The sequence below is a fragment of the Pristiophorus japonicus genome, chromosome 19, assembly GCF_044704955.1.
Source record: "Pristiophorus japonicus isolate sPriJap1 chromosome 19, sPriJap1.hap1, whole genome shotgun sequence".
NCBI classification, from domain to species: domain Eukaryota; kingdom Metazoa; phylum Chordata; class Chondrichthyes; family Pristiophoridae; genus Pristiophorus; species Pristiophorus japonicus.
In genome coordinates, this window is record NC_091995.1 from 86,095,407 (window position 1) to 86,112,133 (window position 16,727).

The following is a 16,727-nucleotide window of genomic DNA, read 5'->3' on the forward strand; positions in this document are numbered from 1 at the left end:
TTAAACTATCGGATTGTCGTAAAAAAAAACATCTTCTTCACTAATGTCCTTTAGGGAATGAAATCTGGCGACCTTACCCGGTCTGGCCTATATGTGACTCTTAACTGCTATCTACAGTTCAAGACGGCGGCTCACCACCACCTTCAAGGGCAATTAGGGATGAGCAATAAATGCCGGCCTTGTCAGCAATGCCCACATCTCAAGAACATTTTTTTTTAAGGCCTGTTCCCTCTGGCCGGAAAGTCTAGAACTAGGGGTCATAGGATAAGGGGTTGACCATTTAGGACTGAGATGAGGAGAAATTTTGTCACTCAGAGGTGGTGAATCTTTAGAATTACCCACCCCAGAGGGCTGTGGATGCTAAGTGGTTGAGTATATTCAAGACAGAGATCGATTATTTTTGGATATTAAGGGAATTAAGGGATTATAGACATCAGGCGGGAAAGTTGAGGTCGAAGATCAGCCATGATCTTATTGAATGGCGGAGCAGGCTCAAAGGGTCGTATGGCTGACTCCTGCTCCTAATTCTTCTGACCTTGTGCTCTTCACAGGGAGTGTTGGATTCCCTGCCCTGCAAATCTTGCACTTCCTGATCTTCTCCTGTCACCATTTCCTTTTCTGGCAACTGTTAATGGGCCAGTTACTGTATCAGTCAGCGCCTGTCAGTTAATCTGCATGTTGTGAGGTTGTGGATGTGGGTGCCAATATGCAAATTAGGACTAGTGAGAACATCAGAGCATGTTACAGTAATGCAAGAGTGTATGACAGCAACTCGGCTATTCAATACCACATGTGCGGTTTATACAACGTGTGTTTTATACATGTTTGTTTTACACCACGTTGCCCATTTCTGCCCCTGCTCATTTGCTGCTGAAACCCTCACCGTGCCTTTGTTACCTCTAGACTTGACTATTCTAATGCACTCCTGGCTGGCCTCCCACATTCTACCCTACGTAAACTAGGTGATCCAAAACTCGGCTGCCCATGTCCTAACTCGTACCAAGTCCCGCTCACCCATCACCCGTTAAGCAATGCCTCAATTTCAAACTTCTCATCCTTGTTTTCAAATCCCTCCATGGCCTCGCCCCTCCCTATCTCTAATCTCCTCCAGCCCCACAAACCCCCGCCCCCCCCTGAGATATCTGCGCTTCTCTAATTCTGCGCTCTTCAGATTTTAATCGCTCCACCATCGGTGGCCATGCCTTCAACTGCCAAGGCCCTAAGCTCTGGAATTCCCTCCCTAAATCTCTGCACCTCTCTTCCTCTTTCCGCCTTTAAGACGCTCCTTAAAACCTACCTCATTGACCAAGCTTTTGGTCATCTGCCATAATTCCTTATGTGGCTCGGTGTCAAATTTTTGCCTTACAACACTTTTGTGATGCGCTTTGGGACGTTTTACTACATTAACAGCGCATATAAATACAAGTTGTTGTTCTTCATATATGTGTTTATATGATCGATGTGTGTGATAGCAGATCACGGGCCGTAGTTCAATCAATCAGTTCTAACTGATCTACCGTAGAATGTTTTATGACTTTCAGACGAACAGGGTTGAACTAAAGTATTCCCCCTGTAATCCCTCTGACATTTCAGAAAAGATTCACAATAATTCCAGGGATGAGGAAATTCAGTTACATGGATAGACTGGAGAATCTGAGGTTGTTCTCCTTAGAGCAGAGAAGGTTGAGGAGATTTAATAGAGGTGTTCACAATCATGAGGGTCTAGACAGCCGCTGCCAAGGCCCTAAAGCTCTGGAATTCTCTCCCTATACTTCTCCGCCTCACCTCTCTTTAAGATGCTCCCTTACCACTTTGACCAAGCCTTTGGTCACCTGCCCTAATATCTCATGTGGCTCTGTATAAAACTTTGTTTGCTAACATTCAGATAGAGAAACTGTTCCCATTGGCAGAAGGGTCGAGAACCAGAGGACACAGATTTAAGTTGATTGGCAAAAGAAGCAAAGGCGATATGAGGAAAAACCTTTTTACACGGCGAGTGGTTCGGATCTGGAATGCATTGCGTGAAAGGGTGGAGGCAGACTCAATCACGGCTTTCAAAAGGGAGTTGGAAAAGTACCTGAAGGAAAATGTTTTTGTGGTGAACGGGCGGGGGAGTCGGACTAGCTGAGGTGCTCTTTCAGAGAGCCGGCACGGGCCAAATGGCCTCCTTCTGTGCTGTAATCATTCTATGATATTTGTGTAGGATTTAATTAAACAAGATATTGATTGTATTCTGCTTTTCCTATGATTCTGAGGGCAGCGGAGGAAGTCTGGCATAGATGAATAAAGATGACGATAATATAGGACGACAAAGTGTATTGCCTTATCTGTAGTGCAGTGCCAATCACTCTACAGCCTCACTGGCTGAATGGGTGTCTTCATGGCCTGGTGTGTAAGTGAGCCGTGCAATTGCAAGAAGGTCCTGGGTTTGATCCATCTCTGTTGTGTTAACTCATCTTAGCTGGGACGCCAGTAGGGACAATGCACGTGGCTTCTCCGTGACCACGTGGCCCCAGGCCAAAACCCTCATCGCTATCCAGAAGGTATGAATGCACAGTCATTAAGCAGAGGCAGGATCGAGGCTTGACTATAACGCTCCGTGCCGGCGCTCACCGTCAGCCGAGGTTCAGTGAGTAGCACTCTCACCTGAGTCAGATGGGGTCTCAGTTTAATGTCTCATCCGAAAGACGACACCTCTGACAGTGCAGCACTGGAGTGACAGCCTGGATTTTTGTGCTACAAGTCCCTGGAGTGTGACTTGAACCCACAACCTTCTGACTCAGGCGAGAGTGCTATCCACTGAACCACGGCTGACGCCACCGTTCATGGAATATATTCACACATGAAAGCGTTTGGAGTTTTTTATTTACATATAAACACATCCTTCAGTTTATAAATGGGCATCATAACATTTATTTAAGCTGAGAGATAAATCAGCCTTGAGAAAATCATTGATTTAATGCACCAGAGTGTTTGATTTTCTATCTTTGCTTCTATTTATAGCGAGTTCATGTTTGCTTTTCTTGATTCCAGATCAGGTCCTCTGAAGTAGGAATCTGGAGTTGTCCACAGACTTGACTCTTTAATCGAGGCGTGATCCTTGCAGCCAAGGAGAGCCCTTTGTTGTACCGAGAGTTTACATTGGCTGCGCCATGGAGCCAATCGTCCTTCTACTCCAGGAGCTCCTGAGACCCGAGGAATGAAATGCGACCATTTGCGGTCCCTCCACAGCCCCACAACCAGAAAATTGGGCTCTGCAGAGCAACTGTAGACCGGAATTCCTTGGAAAACCAAAGCCGATCTTTTGTTGTTGTCTTGTTGAAGTTACGGGAGGGCGTGCTAATACTTCACACCTTGAACAGAAAGGCACGCGGTTCAGCAGATGGATCTAAATTAGGACGCGTCACCACAGAAACACTAGGCCCAGTCCCACGTTCAAAAGCAGAAACTGCATTCAGATCGGATTAAACGATCTCTCTTACTATTCCTGACAATCACAAGCTTTTATTTTTATATTGAAAGGAAAATACTACCTGTGAAATAATTCACCAGACACTTATAGAAAATGGGTTCCCTCAAATTGATCATCTGTTTTGTCTCTGCTCGCAGAATAGCAACCTCCGAATCCTGAATTGGTTAAATCAATTCCTACTTTTTAAAGACTGTAACTCTTGGGTCACCAAGGTATTTGAGATTTTGTCATTTTCACGAGACGAATTTTGCACGGAAAATACTGAGGGGAAATTGGTTTACATTCCAGATTAATTTGCCACTCCAGGAGAAGGTTCCTGGTGATCAGGTTCGAGCTGTATAGATGTATTTGGCTTCATACGAGTCTGTTCGTTGTGTGGCAAACTCAAGTTGGCCTTTTACCTCCAGTCGGTAAAAGATCGGGAGCGACAGGGGAAAGAAAATGAGTTTTGGAAAGTTGCCTGTCTTCAAGAACCTGGTCTCCAACTCCCATGGCAAGCGCCGGTTCAAGTCGGAGCTGACCCCCGACATGATCAGCTCGCCACTGGGCGATTTCCGCCACACCATGCACGTGGGCCGGGGCGGTGACGTGTTTGGCGACACCTCTTTCCTCAGCGACCACGGTGGGGAGAAGGCGCGGGAGAGCGCCAAGTCCAACCTGTTGGTCCGGGCGCTGAGGAATGTCAGAAAGTCGCCGATGAGGAGCCGCAACAGCAGCCGGGAGATGTCCCCGCCGCCGGCCGTCTCGCCCATCATCAAGAACGCCGTCTCTTTGCCGCATCTGTTGGAGGCAAAGAATGGGTCGGTGGAACGACTCAATTTCAAAACCGTGGTGTCTAGTCCAGGCGTGATGGATGGATCATATGGTAAGTTCAATTCAAAACTTATTCACCCTCAGTCTCCTCCGCTTCTCTCTCTCCTCTCTCCCCCTGAACAGTCCCCTCTCCTCTACCTCTCTCTTAGCCTATTCCCTACACTCACCTCTCATCTCTCCACTCATTTTGTCCACTCCCTTCTCTCCCTCTCTTGCCCTCTACCCTGCACTCTCCACTACTCTCCCCTCGTTCTTTTCACCCCCCTTCTCCTATCCCTTTCTCTTCCCCCTTCACGCCGCACTTCCGTCTCCTCTCCCCCCCGTTCTTCTCACCTCATCCCTCCGCCCACTCCTCCTATCCCTCTCTCTTGCTCTCTCCTCTCCACACTTCCTTCCCCTCTGTTCTGCTCTCCCTTCGCCCTTCTCCTCACCTCTCTCTGTTCTGGATGAGCAGAAATTTTCTCCAATTTAATGAGTAGGCCATTTGGCCCTTCGAGCCTTCTCCGCCATTCAACAAGATCATGGCCTGCAAAACCAGCAGCATGCGGCGGTTCGGAAATCGGCGCAGTCCCGGCCTGCAAGACATCAGCAGGCCGGGGCCATTGGAGGGAGCAGCGTGCGGCGGCATACCACTGCAGGGAGCAGCGCTTGTTGCTGCAGGAGGGGATGGCTAAGAATCCAGGTCGCTGATTGGAGTGCGGGCAGGTACAGAAGGAGGGACAAATGAGCGGCAAGAGTCCGTAGAGGGAAGTGACCGGGGCCCAAGACAGGCGTGAATCCGGGGCCCAGAAAAGGTGAAGGCCCAGGGGCAGCACAGGCCAGCCCACACTGCGATATGTGTGTGTGCTCAGTCTGTGTAGCAGAGCTGGTCTCTAGTTTGTCCTGGGTAACCCTTGCCACTGGACCAAGACCTAACTCTGTCAAGCCCGTGTGGTGGCTGGTGTGCAACGGCCACCCCACGTTAAAAAAATCCAAGCATAGACATCTTCCACCCTTCACGATGTAGTTCTGGATCTGGAATATTAGGTCCTTCATTGAAACACCTGTGAACTCATCCCTTTTTGGCGTGGAAGCAAGTAATCTCGCTTCGAGGGACTGCCTATGATGATGGTGGCTGATCTTCTGTCTCAAACTCCACCTTCCCGCACTATCCCCATATGCCTTAATTCCCTTTGTTCACAAAAATCTATCTATCTCAGCCTTGAATATACTCAACGATTCAGCATCCACAGCCTTCTAGGGTAGAGAATTCAAAAGATTCACAACCCTTTGAGTGAAGAAATTTCTCCTCATCTCAGTCCTAAATGGCTGACCCCTTATTCAGCAAGTATTACCCCTGGTTCTAGACTCCCCAGCCAGAGGAAACATCCTCCCTGCATCCACCCTGTCAAGCTCTAAGAATTTTATATGTTACAATTAGATCATTTCTCATTCTTCTAATCTCGGGAATATATGCCTCGTCTACCCTGTCAGACTTATTCTGTGACCCACAGTTCCATCTATCTCAGTTCATTGTTGTTAGCTGCTTTTGCTGTCTGTCAATATCTCCTTGCCCATCTTCTCCAGCATAACCTTCTGGTCCTCATGTGTTTATCTAGCTTCCCCTTGAATGCATTTTTGCTCTACAACTCAGCTACTCCATAAAGGGAACGGGATCATTGTGGTTATGTTACTGGACTAGTAATCCAGAGACCTGGACTAGATCTGGGGACATGAGTTCAAATCCCACTCACGGCAGCTGGGGAAGTTAAATTCAGTTAATTAAATTTTTAAAAATCCTAAATAAAGAGCTAGTATCAGTAATGTTGACCATGAAACTGCCGGATTGACATGAAAACCATCTGGTTCACTAATCTGCCGTTCTTACCCGGTCTGGCCTATATGTGACTCCAGACCCACAGCAATGTGGTTGATTCTCAACTGCCCCTGAAATGACCTAGCAAGCCACTCAAGTTGTCGAGGCCCTTGAGAAGGGCTATGAGGGATGGTCAATAAATGCTGGCCTTGCCAGCAAGGCCCACATTGTGTGAATGAATACAAAAATGCAATAGTGAGTTCCACACTCTGGGAAAATAAGTTTCTCCTGAATTCCTATTGGATTTATTAGTGACTATCTTCTAATGATGACCCCTAGTTTTGGACTCCCCCCCACCAGCGGAGACATCTTCATTATGCCTACCCTATCAACAACTTAAAACATCTCTCTCAGGTCACTCCTCTGCCTGCTCATGTCTAGAGAAAAGAGCCTCAGCCTTTTCAGATCGTTATAACCTCTCAGCTCTGCTATCATCGTTGTAAAATCGGGCAGCAAGGAGGGCATGTCCTTCAAGGGAACCCACAGGTCACCACGGGGTCAGCCAGTGGCTCAGTGAGGAGAACTTTCATCTCGGAGTCAGATAGGTCGTGGGTTCAAATCCCACTCCAGAGACTGGAGCACAAAATCTAGGCTGACACTCCCATCATCATCCTTGATTTCGAGGGACTGTTTATGAAGACTTGTTTCCATTCCAAAAGTGAGTTCTCAGGTGACTGAACAGTCCAATACGGGAATTACAGTCTCTGTCACAGGTGGGACAGACAGTGGTTGAAGGAAAGGGTGGGTGGGGAGTCTGGTTTGCCGCACGCTCCTTCCGCTGCCTGCGCTTGATTTCTCCATGCCCTCAGTGACGAGACTCGAGGTGCTCAGCGCCCTCTCGGAGGCTCATCCTCCACTTAGGGCAGTCTTGGATCAGGGACTCCCAGTTACCGGTGGGGATGTTGCACTATATCAGGGAGGCTTTGAGAGTGTCCTTGAAACGTTTCCTCTGCCCACCTGGGGCTCGCTTGCCGTGTAGGAGTTCAGAGTAGAGCGCTTGCTTTGGGAATCTTGTCAGGCACGCTGACAACGTGGCCCTCCCAACGGAGCTGGTCGAGTACCAACACCGTTGCCAGCGCAGCCTTCGGTCGCCTGAGGAAGAGAGAGTGCGGACACTCCAGTGGCGGTGCTGAGGGAGCGCCGTACTGTCGGAGATGTCGTTTCTTGGACGAGACGTTAAACCGAGGCCCCGCCTGTCCTCTCAGGTGGATGTAAAAGATCCCACGGCACTACTTCGAAACAGAGCAGGGGAGCTTTCCCCAGGTGTCGTGGGGTCAATATTAACAGAACAAACACACATTATCTGGTCATGATCACATTGCTCTTTGTGGGAGCTTGCTGTGCTTCCCACATTACAACAGCGACGACACTCCAAAAGTACTTCATTGGCTGTAAAACGCTGTGAGACATACGGCGGTCATGAAAGGCGCTATATAAATTATTGGATTGGTGACTATGTTCTATTGATGACCCCTAGACACAAGTGGAAACATCATTATACCTACCCTATCTTTCTTTACCTGACGAATCGTCCCTTTTTTAAGTTTGATGAAAGGCAAATATGTATGCTCTCGGGAAAAGTTACTGCTGACTAAACTCTGCCTTGTGTGTGTGTGTGTGTGTGTTCAGGACTGGAGTCGGGATTCTGCACCCTGCCCAGGTGGTCGCGGTTGGACAGGCCCAGGGACAATCCGGCGGCGCTGGCGGACTCGGAGAAGCCGGTGGTGGAGCGTGTGGAGGTGACGGACTTCGAGCTGCCCCGCACGGACTCGCTGCTGTCCTTCAGCCTGGACTTGGGGCCGTCGTTAATGAGCGAGGTGCTGGCGGTGATGAGCGGTGGCGGCGGCGGCGGCAGCCCGGGCGCAGGCCCGTTGCCAGGGGAGACCGCGCCAAACGGCGCGCGCCCGGTCAGGTTCGATCTGGAAGGTTCCTTCGAGCGGGGAGCGGGCTCGAGCGGCGGACCGCGACACAATGGCGGCGGCGGCGGCGCTGGTGCTGCTGCTGGTGCTCACCTCAACCTCAACCACCGGGAAGGTGTGGCAGAGGCGAGCCTCGCCCAAGCTCGGCATTTTAGCGGCGAGCCGTCGTGCGTCGAGTGGAAGAAGAGCGCGAGCGCGAGCGCGAGCCCGGGCGGAGCCGGAGCCGGAGCCGGTGTGAGGGAGACGCGGGCGGAGAGACATGTTCTGAGGCACCATGGCGGCTCGATCAGCTACCCGGACTCGAGCGTCCACGTCCAGCGAGGGGACGGTGAGTGTCGGAGCGGATCCACTCAGCAGCCGCTCCGAGAGACGACGACCGGCGGGTTGCCGGCGGCGGCGGCGGCAAACGCTTCTCTGGTCCAGCGCATCCTCAGCCGCCATTTTGTCGCCGCCGCCTCCTCCTCGCAGCAGCCGCCGCGCCAAATGGCGGGAACCACTGGCGGCGAGGAGCAGGAGGACGACGACGACGACGACGACGACAATGGAGGGCCCCGGGGAAGCTGGAGAACGCAGTTGCTGCCGTCCGGCCAACGCGCCCCGGCCGACGGGGAGGACGGTGAGGAGGCGGGGGGCTGCAGGGAGGGGCGGCTGTTTGCGATGGACGAGGAGGAGGAGGATACGGGCTTCAACCCGCTCAAGACCGAATCCTTCGCCTTTGCGGACGAAGATGAAGAAATACGGGTTTAATCCCTCGCTTCTCCCCTCCCCGAGGCTTCCAGTCACCCACTAATTATTAATGGGACCTCTTCTTTAAAGGGACGTCACACAGACATGTCTTGTTGTTGCCACTCTACATAATCCAGTGAAGCTAACGCTGTAAGATCAATTCTCAAAAATGCAAGGAGAGAAACAGGTGGCCCGACCAAATGGGGAGATTCCTGCTTTGATTCCTGGCCCATGCTGAGTGAGGAGACCACACAGCTCAGATTGGTGTCAAAGGTTGGCCTCAGCGCCTCGGGGCGAGGGTATGGGGTGGGAGGCAGAACAAGCCAGCAGTTGCACTTGGTTGGCACCCTGCCCGACGTAAATCTGTGGCATTCCCTGCCCCCAGAGAGCCGTTGTGGCTGGGTCACTGAATATATTTAAGGCGGAGATAGACAGAGTTAGATATGGCCCTTACGGCGAAAGTGATCAAGGGGTATGGAGAGAAAGCCGGAAAGGGGTACTGAGGTTGAATGATCAGCCATGATATTGAATGGTGGTGCAGGCTCGAAGGGCCAAATGGCCTACTGCTGTATCTATTTTCTATGTTTCTATTTCTGAACGATAGGGGTCCAATTCGAGGGTTATGGGGAACTCGGTGGTGGGGGGGGGGGGAGGAAACTGGAGCTGAGCCCAAGAACAGGTCAGCCGTGATCTTATTGAATGGTGGAGCAGGCTCGAGAGGGGGTGGCCAATTGGCCTATTCCTGCTCCTATTTCTTATGTTCTTATGATGCAGCCGTGTTGCTGGCGAGGGAGGCTGGGCGGGGTTGATGGTGATGTTCTACGCACACCCACGGTTGCACAGCCCGCAATCTCTCCACATCTAGACTCGCGCGGCCACTTGTCCAGGTTGCCAGAGGGCGGCTAGCAGAAGTGCGGCACGTCCAGTGTCCCGAGGAGAGAAAATAAAATTTGTATCATCGAACTGACCCGTCAGCCGAATAGAAAAGAGCAGTGTGTCTCCTGTGCCTTGAACACACAGCCCCCTTGTGCAAGGCTCGTCCTTTGTGTAGTCTGCACAGTGGGCATGTGCTGGACTGTCGCCATCAGTCCGTTCCAACCAGCCACATTCCATCGCTCCATTGCGCTGGGCCCAGCTTAACTGGCCAATGTGCTAATGTTACCTGAGGTTGGAACATATCAAAATGACGGTAAGAAAAAAACCCAGCTGGTCTCTTAAAATCCTGACCCACGCTTGTGCTTACATAGGCTATACGGCACAGAAACAGGCCATTCGGCCCAACCAGTCCATGCCGGCATTTATGCGCCACTCGAGCCTCCTCCTGTCTTCATCTAAATTCTCAGTATAATCCTCTATTACCTTCTCCCTCAAGCTTGTGTAGCCTCCCCTTAAATCCACCTATACTATTCGCTTCAACCACTCCCTGTGGTAGCGAGTTCCACATTCTCACCACTCTCTGGGTACATAAGTTTCTTCTGAATTCCTTATTGGACTTCTTGGTGACTATTGATGGCCTCTAGTTATGCTCTTCCCCACCAGTGGAAACACTCTCTCTGTATCTACTCTTATCAAAATCTTTCATAATTTTAAAGGCCTTTATTAGGTCGCCCCCTCAGCCTTTTTTTTTTAAAGAGAAAAGAGACCCAGCCTGTTCATCCGTTCCTGATAGGTATACCCTCGCATTTCTGGTATGATGGCTGGAGCTTCATGACTAGATACTAGATTTCCTGCCCTCCACACAGCCATGTGATCTCCTGGGCCAAAACCAAGGTGGGTGTAGCGGGGGTAGAAACATAGGTAAGTCGAAGAGTGAGATCTCTGGGGAGGTGCGGGTGATGTCTATGGAAAGTAAATTCTAATTTAGAATTCCCATCCACTATCCTTTGTGTGAAGAAGGACTTCCTGACATTAACCTTGAATGGCCTGGCTCTAATCTAAGCCCCCTTGTTCTAGACTTTTCCGCATCAGAGGAAACGAGATCATCCCTTAATCTTCTATACTCTGGGGAATACACGCCCAATCCAAACAATCTGCCCTGATAATTTAACCCTTCTCGCCCCGGTATCATTCTGGTGAATGTTCTCTGTCACCATGAAAGAGGGCTGCAATTTTGGTGCCCATACTGTGCTTTGCAATGTCAGCGCTGATTCCACTGTTTGTCTTATGGCTGTGTACAATTACCTGTAGCATTGCTCACGGTAAGTTGATGATGTAACTTTTATACAAAATGAAGTTTGAACAGAGACTTCTAAAACTTACTCCATAGAGCCATCCAGTGGCCAAAGCCGGCAACTACAGCGTGACAGTTGACATAGCAAAATTGAACGGGAAATGTTGGCAGCAAAGTGTGACCAAAAATTCAGGACGGTAGGAAGCAAGGTTTGTGGACAGAAAGTTTTTTTTTTAGTTTGAATGTCATTCTCAAATGATTGTGATTGAAAGGAAGGTTCTGGTAACTATCCGCAGGGCTCCTCCTAACAGCTACATAGCAAATTGTCTCCTCTGGGTCTTGTAACTTTTTATGTCAATGATCCATGTAGCCTGATAACCCCAGACCGTGTGTGCTGTACACCAGCACTGATAGTCTGCCAGTTCAAGTTTCCATCTCCCATCTACAAAACAAGATCCCTATCACCACTATATCTGTATCTGGAATTCTCTGCGACTCTGTATTCCTATATCTGTGTGCAATTTTTGGACGGCATGTCTGACCTTGTCTGTGAATGCTTTTCTCTTTGTCTTTCCCTGTCTCTCCCCTCCCCACTCCTATCTCACCTCTTTCCCCCTCTCTGCCCTCTCCACCCATTCTCTGACCCCCATCTCTTTCGTCAACTCCCACTGTCCTTCTTTCCTTGTTGCACTCTCTCTCCCTCTCTGCCCCTCCCTCCCTCTCCCTACGTTCTCTCTCTCTTTTTCTATCCTCTCTCTTTTTCCCCTCTGTCCATCTCTCTTCTCTGAGTGTTGTGAATCTCTAGAAATTTCTTCTCTCGGCGGGTTGTAAATCTATGGAATTCTCTGCCCCAGAGGGCTGTGGAGGCGAAGTCATTTAAGGCGGAGATAGACAGATTTTTGAGCAATAAGAGAGTAAAGGGTTATAGGGAGCGGGCAGGGAAGTGGAGCTGAGTCCATGATCTTATTGAATGGTGGAGCAGGCTCGAGTGGCCAAATGGCCTACTCCTGCTCCTACTTCTTATGTTCTTCCCCCTCTTCGCTCTCTCCCCCTGTGTGTGTGTCTCTCTCTCCCCCTGTAACTGTGTGTCTCTCTCCCCCTGTGTCTGGGTGCCCAGTGGCTCTGCTCTGCCTCAGTTGACCTCTCTCAGTCCATGCTGTGCAGGCAGGTGTCTCCCACATGTTGACTGTCGGCCTCTCGCCCGCATGCTTTCCAGAGTCGCCTGCATTTAGCAAGAATTCCCATTTACCTGCTCTCCTTAATCGCTGCCAAGAACATTTTTTACTGCGGCCATGGTGTGATGTTATCACCAAGTCTAGATCTACACTTGAAAGAGAAGCTCCCTCTCAGACAGAGCAAAGTGGATCCAGACACTTATCTCACATCACTCCGTCCTTCAGGAATATTTTCTTTTAAAATGCATTAAAACAAAAAAAAAGCAGCTGAATGACGGAAAAGAAAAAACAATCCCTGAATCCTGGAAATCTGAAGTAAAAACAGAAAATACTTCAAAAAGAAAAAACGGGTCCATCAGCGTCCGAAAGGAAGGAGGGAAAAGTTTTCAGATGATACAAAAATTGGCCGTGTGGTTGATAATGAAGAAGAAAGCTGTAGACTGTGGGAAGATAACAATGAACTGGTCAGGTGGGCAGAACAGTGGCAAATGGAATTAAATCTGGAGAAGTGTGAGGTAATGCATTTGGGGAGGGCTACAAGACAAGGGAATACACAATAAATGGTAGAACACTTGAGAAGTGCAGAGAGGAAGTGCATGTCCACAGATCCCTGAAGGGTGCAGGCCAGGCAGATTAGGTGGTTAAGAAGGCATACGGAATGCTTGCCTTTATTAGCCAAAGCATAGAATACAAGAGCAGGGAGGTTATGCTTGAACTGTATAAAACACTAGTTAGGCCACAGCTAGAGTACTGTATGCAGTTCTGGTCACCACATTACAGGAAACATGTGATTGCACTGGAGAGGGTACAGAGGAGATTTACGAGGATGTTGCCTGGACTGGAGAATTTTAGCTATGAGGAAAGATTGGATAGGCTGGGTTTTATTTTCTTTGGAACATAGGAGGCTGAGGGGAAATCTTATTGTGGTGTATAATATTATGCGGGGCTGACATAGAGTTGATAGGAAGGACTGATTTCCCTCAGCAGAGAGGTCAATAACCAGGTTGCATCGATTTAAAGTAATTTGTGGGAGGTTTAAAGGGGATTTGAGGGGCAATTCCTTCACCCAGAGGGTGGTGGGGGTCTGAAACTCACTGCCTGAAAGGGTGGTAGAGGCAGAAACCCTCACCACATTTAAAAAGTACTTGGATGTGCACCTGAAGTACCGTAACCTACAGGGTGACGGACCAAGAGCGGGAAAGTGGGATCAGGCTGGATAGCTCTTTTGTCACGGACACGATGGGCCGAAATGGCTTTCTTCTGTGCTGTAAATGTCTATGATATGCAGGGTGGTTCTGGCCTACTGATGCAGACGGGCCTGCTCTGTAATTCCAGAACTTTCCCTTTACGTGGGATTGTAGGGCTGCTCTGCGCAAGAATTTGTGAATGGCGAGCTATTCATTGTCAGATCCCCGCATCTCAAATGCTTTAAAAAACCTTTCATGTATCACATTTAAAAAAGTGTCTGTGACACAAAGAAAATTCACCCTCTTCATATCGAGACCCAACTGGCTGGGGTTTTCTTGAGTCTTGTGAACATCACGTGACTGGCTAAGCCACTCCCAACTCAACAGCTCTACAACTATTTTAAGTTGTATCTGTAAAAACATAAATCATTAATCCAAGTGCCCCCTGGCTAAAAGGGAAGGTGGAGGGGGCGGGAGCACTAAAACTGACACAATAAACAAATTACATTTTGGACATTAAATCAAATCAAAATTTGGTTACCGGGGGTGATGGTGCACTCCAGTCCACATTACAATTACTAACTGAGGGAGCACTCCACTGTCTGAGGTGCCATTTTTCGGATGAGATGTTAAAGTGAGGCTCCGTCTGCTCTCTCAGGTGGACGTAAAAGATCCTACTGCACTATTTTGTGCCGGGGCGTTCTCCCAATATGTATCCCTTCAATCAACACCTTAAAAAAAACATTATCTGGTCGTTATCACATTGCTGTTTGTGAGAGCTTGCTGTGCACAAATTGGCTGCCGCATTTCCCACATTACAACAGTGACTACACTCCAAAAGCACTCTGGGACGACTTGAAGTCGTGAAAGGTTCGCTTTAAACGCAAGTCTTTTTTTTAACTGGTTAAAAAAGCGACCGTAGATATTAAAACTGGTGGGGTGTCTTCATTTAATCTTTGAAAAGTATCTGTTTCTACTGCCGTCCCATTAATCCCGTTTGGGGCGTTTTATCCTTCTGAACCTTCCGAAAAGTCCACTCGAGATTACATTACATGTAAATCGCAGTGTCAGAATTTAGTGGAGGGGGAGGGAGGCGACTGTTTGTAAATTGGGGGAAGGGGTTGCCTTGGGATATTAACGGCCCGCTGTGTGCTGTTTTAACAGCGACTTGCATTTATATAGCACCTTTAATGTAGTTTAAACATCCCAAGGTGCTTCACGGGAGCGTTATCAGACAAAATTTGATAGCGAGATGCTACGACAGATTTGTCAAAAAGATTGTGTTTAAGGAAGGTCTTAAAGTGTCAGCTGTGGCTCAGTGGGTAGCACACTTGTCTGAGTCAGCAGATTGTGGCTTCAAGTCCCACTCCAGAGACTTGAGCACACAAATCTAGGCTGACACTCCAGGGCAGTGCTGAGGAAGTGCTGCACTGTCGGAGGTGCCATCTTTCGGATGAGAGGCCCTGTCTGCCCCCTCGGATGGATTTAAAAGATCCCATGGCCACTATTTTGAAGAATAGCAGGGGAGTTATCCCCGATGTCCTGGCCAATATTTATCCCTCAGTCAACATCACTAAAACAGATTATCTGGTCGTTAACACATTGCTGTTTGTGGGAGCTTGCTGTGCACAAATTGGCTGCCGCGTTTCCCACATTACAACAGTGACTACACTCCAAAAGTACTTCATTATCTGTAAAGTACTTTGGGACATTGGTGGTCATGAAAAGTGCTATATAAATGCAAGTCCTTTTCTTAAAAGGAGGAAAGAGGCGGAGAGATTTAAGGAGGGATAGCCAGAGCTTGGGGCCTAGGTAGCTGAAGGCACGGCCACCAATGGTGGGGCAATTGGCTGGTTTATTTAAAAAAGGTTATCACCTCTGTTAAAATAGCTCACGGAGTGATGTCATGTGAATGAGTGAACTGGAATTAAACCGTAAAGTGTTGGTTGATGCACAGTCCCTTGGTTTGATCATTTAAGGTTGTAGTGCCAGCGCCATCTGGAGTTTCAATGATGTAACTGCAGGAGTGGAATCCCTGGCAAACGTTGCTAATTATTATTTCACTGAACTTCACTCTCGTGACAGATAAGCTCTTTTTCCTATCCTCATTTTTTTTTTGACATTCCACCATGGTACTCTAACCCTGCCGCTTCCTAAAATGGGTCAAATCTGTTCCCCATGAACTCCATGTCTCAAATAGGTTATAATGATGGTGAGCAGCGTCTAAACAATCATAGAATCATAAGAAAAACATAAGAATTAGTTGCGGGAGTAGACCATTCGGCCCCTCGAGTCTGCTCCGCCATTCAACAAGATCACGGCTGATCATCGATCTCAACTTCACTTTCCCGCCCAATCCCTACATCCCTTGATTCCCCTAGAGTCCAAAAATCTATCGATCTCAACTTCAACGATTTAGCATCCACAGCTCTCTGGGGTAGAGAACTCGCAAGATTCACAACCCTCTGAGTGAAGAAATTCCTCCTCATCTCAGTCTTAAATGGCCGACCCCTTATCCTGAGACTGTGATCCCTGGTTCTAGACTCTCCAGCCAGGGGGAAACAACCTCTCTGCATCTACCCCGTCAATCCCCCTCAGAATCTTGTATAATTTCAATGAGATTGCCTCTCATCCTTCTAAACTCCAGAGAGTATATGCCCAGCCTACATCTCTCCTCATAGGGCAACCCTCTCTTTCCAGGAATCAATCTAGTGAACCTTCGTTGCACCGCTTCTAAGGCAAGTATATGCTTCCTTCAAATCAAAGGCAACAGAAGGAGGCCATTCGGTCCATCATGCCTGTGCTGGCTCTTTGAAAGATCTATCCAATTAGTCCCACTCCCCCGAATCTCCCGTAGCCCTGCAAGTTTTTCCATTTCAAGTATTTATTCAATTCCCTTTTGAAAGTTACGATTGAATCTGCTTCCACCACCCTTTCAGGCAGCACATTCCACTCTGTGCCCGAGCCTACATATTCTCCCTAAAATTAAATTTTTTGCATTAGTTCTACGTCCACCACATAGTTTGTTGCCATAATTGAAGTAAACCCATTTTCTTTATGAAATCAACTCATTTAAATAAAACACACAAAGTGTTGTCTAATTTCAGCATTTTATCCACAGACTGCAGATCCCCCTGTGTGTGTGTGTGAAGTTCCAATGTTTAATTCAGCTCCCAGGTCTCTGCGCTCCTCTAATTCTGCCCTCTGCGCATCCCCGATTTCAATCACTCTGCCACTGCCTGCCGTGCCTTCAACTGCCAATTTAAGCACAGCAAGCTTCCACAAACAGCAATCTGATAATGGCCAGATAATCAGTTTCAGTTATGTTGATTGAGGGATAAATATTGGCCCCAGGACACCGGGGAGAACTTTCCTGTTCTTCTTCGAAATAGCGGCCATGGGATCTTTGA

General features: G+C 48.6%; 1 protein-coding gene across 1 annotated transcript in view; it reads left to right on the forward strand.

The window, feature by feature from the left end:
- Positions 1-3,810: 3,810 nt before the first annotated feature.
- The window catches only part of LOC139230008 (cdc42 effector protein 1-like), a 109,376-nt gene continuing 96,459 nt past the window's right edge, over positions 3,811-16,727 (forward strand). Inside the window, exons 1-3 of the mRNA XM_070861724.1 lie at positions 3,811-4,337; positions 7,770-8,675; positions 11,052-11,164. Coding sequence (XP_070717825.1) covers positions 3,914-4,337; positions 7,770-8,675; positions 11,052-11,095 — 1,374 coding nt within the window. The 5' untranslated portion in view covers positions 3,811-3,913 and the 3' untranslated portion in view covers positions 11,096-11,164. The remainder of the gene's footprint in view (positions 4,338-7,769; positions 8,676-11,051; positions 11,165-16,727) is intronic.